The sequence below is a fragment of the Aquarana catesbeiana genome, linkage group LG03 (assembly GCF_042186555.1).
Source record: "Aquarana catesbeiana isolate 2022-GZ linkage group LG03, ASM4218655v1, whole genome shotgun sequence".
NCBI lineage: Eukaryota > Metazoa > Chordata > Amphibia > Anura > Ranidae > Aquarana > Aquarana catesbeiana.
Genome location: NC_133326.1, coordinates 730,851,788 through 730,857,664, shown reverse-complemented (window position 1 = coordinate 730,857,664; position 5,877 = coordinate 730,851,788). Strand labels below are relative to the sequence as shown.

At 42.0% G+C, this 5,877-nt stretch overlaps 1 protein-coding gene across 1 annotated transcript; it reads left to right on the top strand.

Annotated features, from left to right (window-relative positions):
* The first annotated feature begins 756 nt into the window (after positions 1 to 756).
* On the top strand, positions 757 to 5,196 carry LOC141133812 (E3 ubiquitin-protein ligase TRIM11-like). The gene has a single exon (XM_073623370.1). The coding sequence runs from the start codon at positions 816 to 818 to the stop codon at positions 2,424 to 2,426; it is 1,611 nt and encodes a 536-aa protein (XP_073479471.1). The 5' UTR covers positions 757 to 815; the 3' UTR covers positions 2,427 to 5,196.
* Positions 5,197 to 5,877: the final 681 nt, after the last annotated feature.

Sequence of the window (5,877 nt, the reverse complement as noted above, 5' to 3'; positions counted from 1 at the left end):
TAATCACTGTATTAGTGTCACTGATTCCTACAAAGTTACAGATTCACTCATATCGCAGTCCTGCTATAAGTCGCTGATCACCGTCATTAATAGTATATAAAAAAAATTCCAGTATTTTTCTTATAGTTTTTTTAGACACTTTAACTTTTCTGCAAAGAAATCAATATAAGCTTATTGGGATTTTTTTCACCAAAAACATGTAGCAGAATACATATTGGCCTAAATTGATGAAGAAATTTGATTTTTAAATGTTTTTATTGGATATGTTTTTTAACAAAAAGTAAGAAAAAATATATTTTTTCCAAAATTGTTTATTTTTATTTTTATAGCGCAAACAAATGCAGAAGAGATCAAATACCACCAGAAGAAATCTCTATTTGTGGGAAAAATTATATAAATGTAATTTATGTACAGTGTTGCATGACTGCGCAATTGTGAGTTAAAATAACGCAGTGCCATAGCGCAAAAAATGGCCTGGTCATGAAGGGGGGTAAATCTTCTGGAGGTCAAGTGGTTATATAACCAATTTCCTTTTCATCATGATGTAGTCATCTCCACTTTTCATGTCATTGTACTTAGTGCTCCGCATGTCTTCTCCACATTCGTCTTTCCCTCTTTCTCTCTTCTAATGTTGGGAGGTATAATTATCATACTACTGAAAAACGAATCTTCTCCCTTCTATACTGTACTCTGATCTCCGTGTCCTATAATATTCATCCAGCCTCACCCTGTGTAGGAGGACGTCACCCCTCCCCCATCCACATTCCTCCCCGGTGTCAGAGACTTTCAGTTTAGTTTCTCTTCTGCTGTCAGCGATGGCGTCTGGTGATCTGAGAGCTGAGCTGGAATGTTCCGTCTGTCTGAACATTTATACCGATCCTGTAACCCTGAAATGTGGACACAACTTCTGCCGGGTCTGTATTGATCGTGTGCTGGATACACAGGGGGGGTCTGGAGGATATTCCTGTCCTGAATGTAGAGAGGAGTTTCCAGATCGGCCTGCACTGCAGAAGAACATGAAACTACGTAACATAGCAGAGACTTTCCTGTCTGCTCACCCAGATCGGGAGGAGTCCGGAGTCTTCTGTACTTACTGTGTGGACTCTCCTGTACCTGCTGTTAGATCCTGTCTACACTGTGAGGTTTCTCTGTGTGATAAACACCTGAGAGTCCACAAAAAGTCCCCAGAACACATCTTATGTGACCCCACCTTGTCCATGGAGAGCAGGAAATGCTCCGTCCATAAGGAAGTTTTGAAGTATTTCTGCACTAACGATGGTAGCTGTGCCTGTATGTCTTGTTGTATGATTGGAGGACATAAAGGACATAAGATGGAGTCACTGGATGAAGCTTCTGAGAAGAAGAAGGAGACACTGAGGAATGTTCTGCAGAAACTTCTGACAAAGAGAGAGGAGACGGAGGAAAGAGTCCAGAGTCTGCAGGAACACAGGAGGAAAGTAGAAGAAGAAGCAGCTGGTGACACCGAGAGAGTCACTGCCCTGTTTAGAGATCTCAGGAGACGTCTGGAAGACCTGGAGAAGAGAATCCTGAGGGAAATCTCCGGGAGGGCAGAGCGGATCTCCATCTCCATCCGGGATCTGGAAATAAAGAAGGAGGAGCTGTCCAGGAAGATACGTCACATTGAGGAGCTGTGTAACATGACGGATCCACTGACTGTCTTACAGGAATCAGACACAGGTGACTTGTGTGATACTGAGGATGGAGATAATGAGGACAGAGAGAGACATGAGGAACTCCTCCATGATGGAGGGGGTCTCGATGTGACGGGGGTCTTACACACAGGTTTATCTGATATAATAACAGAGGTAAATGTATTCTATATACAGGGAGCTGCAGACATATTACTGGATGGAAACACAGCTAATAATGATCTACAGATATCAGAAGACAGGAAAACTGTATCCAGGTCAGATAGAAACCAGAATCATCCAGAAGCACCAGAGAGATTTCAGGATTATTCTTCTCAGGTGTTGAGCAGTCGGAGTTTCTCCTCAGGGAGACATTACTGGGATGTGGATGTCGGGGGGTCAGATGAATGGAGAGTCGGGATGTGTTACCCCAGTATAGAGAGGGGAGGGGAGGAGTCAGTGATTGGATATAATAAGAAGTCCTGGGGATTGGACAGGGATGATGATGATGATGAGTATTCAGTGATACATGACAGTAATAAGATCCTCTTACCCACCAATCTCTCCGGTAACAGAGTCAGGATATATCTGGATTATGAGGCAGGGCGGATCTCCTTTTATGATCTGTGTGACCCGATCCGACATCTCCACACCTTCACCATCATCTTCACTGAGCCCCTCCATGCTGTATTAGGTGTATGGAGAGGTTGTATAGAGATATGTGGGGGGAGGCGGGAGATGGGAGAACTCCGCCCACAGTCTGGTGATGTCAGATGAAGGAGGGGAATTCATTTAATATTCATCCAATAGTATATAACAGTGGGTGGGGCTTCCTGCAAGTTTTTCTACTATAAATAAATGTGAGATTTCTTACTGATCGTTGTGATTGGGTAGAATATGTGTCCAATTATTGGAGTAACAATAACATGTTCCTATTGGTCAGTGAGAAATCTATCTATCTATCTATCTATCTATCTATCTATCTATCTATCTATCTATCTATCTATCTATCTATCTATCTATCTATCTATCTATCTATCTATCTATCTATCTATCTATCTATCTCCTCCTGCCCCTCCCCCACATGTGGTCCCTCTGTGTAGGGGGGGGGCAGCCATGATCAGACATAGAGGGGGGGTGGGGTCACTGTGATGGGATAGGATGGGGTCACCTCTCCTCTCTGCCCCTCCCCCTTCATACATTCTATAGTACAAAGAGATGGAAATAAATGGAACAATCGGAGAGGAAATCTATGAAGACGTCATCTAGAGATTTATTACTGGAAGAAAAAAATGTGATCAGAAAGCCCAGACTGTTTTTAGGCAGAGTGGGTCAGGATTAGATCCCCTGTCAGGTTTTTTCTTCTATCTGGGGCTCCATTACAGAGATTTCCCCTCACTTCCTGTCCCGGTGACAACATTTTTCTAGACAGGAAATGAGGAGAACTCTCCAACAGGAACACAGACTGAAATAAGAATGATATGTTTAGTATAACAAGGAAGGGGAAGGTTTAGAGCCCCTGTCAGATGTTTATATGTCTGTGTCCCTGTACAGATTTCTCTCACTCCTTGTATTGTTGTCACCAGGACAGGAAGTGAGAGGAAATCTCTCTAAGGCTGGGATCACATTGCTGTGCAGATCACATGTCATGTCTGTGTGATGTGAATTCAGCCGTACAAACTGTGTGATTGAAATCACATTCACACCAAAATGGTGCCGGACCCTTTTTTTGGTCCTCACTGGAATCGGATCACATTGGGTGTCACATCTATACAATCCGATACCTGCACCATTTCAGCGTTTGCACTGCGATCTGCGAAGTGATCTGGGGGTGTCATTAACTTTCCATTGACCCCCCGCAGCGGTTCTCAGATGTCAGTGTGAACGTCCGGTGATTGAGGTGTGATGAGGGAACCCGCACAGGAATCGCACTGGTTCCCGCATCCCACAAGTCTCATCCCAGACTAAGGCTCCATTCACACCTATGCAGGTTGCTTTTCAGACTTTCTAATGTGCTTTTTGCTGTGCTTTCCACAAGTTTTTTACCGCAATGTGTCCTTTGGGGGTTTTTTATTCTATTTTTTTAGATAACTTGCTGTTTGGGAAGATTAAAAATAAAAATTGTGGCAAAATCTCTGTAAAAACGCACTACATGCTTTTCTGCAGCTTCTCCATTGAAGTCTATTGAACCATAAAAAGCAAAAACCTTTTTGCGTTGAAGGCTCCATTCACTCCAATGTGTTTTTTCATTTTTTTTAACATGGATCCCTATGGAACACGTTCACATCAATGCATTTTTGTGCCTCTGCATTTTTGAAAAGTGTCAGGGGAATTTTTTAGGCTTGATTCACATCTATGTCTGTTGCTTTTGAGCGTTTCTGCAGTGCTTTTTGTGTTTTTAACATGCGATTTTACCGCGTTTTTGCCGCGCTTTGTGTTTTTTATGCTTTTTTATTATCTTGGTAAATTTGTTGTTGGGTAGATTAAAAAAATGCAAAACAAAAATCATGGAAATAAATACGGTAAAATCGCACTACATGCTACATGCTCACTTAGGGCAGTCACAGCCCTCCCCCCGACCCACTTCTTTCCCCTTTCATAGCCCCCCATCAATCCATGTCAGATCCCAGAGTCCTCACCAGTGTAAGATACATGGTGGGTTATATTGGAGCTTACACAGGATTGATGATGTCACCCCTCCATCATGTGACAGTATGTAAGTCCTGTGATTGGCCGCTCAGGTCTGATCACTGTATGCTGAGAGAAGATCACATGATCCCTCAATACCCGGGAAAATGGGGACTTAGTGAGGACTTAGATGGAGGAACAACAAAGGAAAGTATAAGTGGGTGTGTACGGCTCTTGGGTCACCTATAGAATGGGCGGGGCATTCGTTCTAGTGGCTCCTCCCAGTACATGAGCACTGTGTATAGTGAGATGGGACAGTGAAGAATTGTATAGAGGGCCTTAGCTGAGAGAGAGCACAGAGTGTAATATGACTTATTGTCTGTGTCCGAGCTGTGATGTCATAGTAGGGAAATGGCTACTGAGGGACCCAATGTGGAAAGTACAGATAGAGGTGTACTGGCCCTTTAAGAACAAATCTATCTATGCATCTTTTTATAGGACTCATTCCTTATTATTATTAATACATTTACAATGAGTTTGTTCTATTGATTATTTTATTGTGTGAAGAAATAGAAATGAATAATAAATCTAAAAATAGAAAGAGATGAAAATTGATGGAAAAATCTCAGAGGAAATATATGAAGAAATGATGCTGAGATTTACTAATGAAAGAAATAGAAGAAAAAAGAATGGGATTTATCACTAATATAATGATATCACTACAATAATGTATGATTACTAGAACTGGAATGTGTCCCCATAGAATGTATCACCAATAGAATTCTATAGGATCACTTTTATAACGGATCCTAATTTAATGTATCATGTGATGGTGTATCTTATAATCACTAGATGTGTCCTGGTGATGTAGGAGGAATTTGGAAAGATGTTAATGTGAATAAAGTTTCTCTCGGTTGTATATGTGAAGTGTTGGTATATTTACCTGCTCTGTGTAATGGTTTTGCAAAGAGCATCCTGAATCCTCCTCTTCTCGGTTCCCTATTCTGTGCTCCTGGCCCCTCCCTCCTGTTGAGTGCCCCCACAGTAAGCAGCTTGCTATGGGGGCACCCGAGCTGAGCTACAGCTTCTTGTGTCCTTTCAGATATGGAGCCGAAGCCGGTCCCGCCCCCTTTCTCTTCTTATTGGCTGACTTTAATTGACAGTAGCAGGAGCCAATGACACCGCACTGCTGAGACACTCCTGCAACATTGTTGGATCTAGAGGGACCTCAGGTAAGTATTAGGGGAGCTGCTGCACATGGAAGGCTTCTTATCTTTATCTTAATGCATAGAATACAATTACATTTCTAAATAAAATAATGCTAAATTCTTTGCAACAATTTCTAAAGAGTGGCAAAACATGTTTCATAGCACAGCACATGGTATTCATTTAATGCAGTACCACACTGTATTGTCTGCAGACCTTAATCAAATGTCATCACAGAGTGTACAAAACACCTCGATAGACAGAATCACATGTTCCATAGATGAGGCAATTGTTATGAAGAAAAAAAATTGACACAGCCGTATTTCAGAGACAATATTCAGACAAATAACACAGTGGCTGGAGAGTATGTAAGCAGCTTGATTGGCAGCAATGT

What these genes read in the sequence shown, in the direction of transcription:
- LOC141133812 (XM_073623370.1), top strand. Translation starts at nt 816, where the DNA reads ATGGCGTCTGGTGATCTGAGAGCTGAGCTGGAATGTTCCGTCTGTCTG.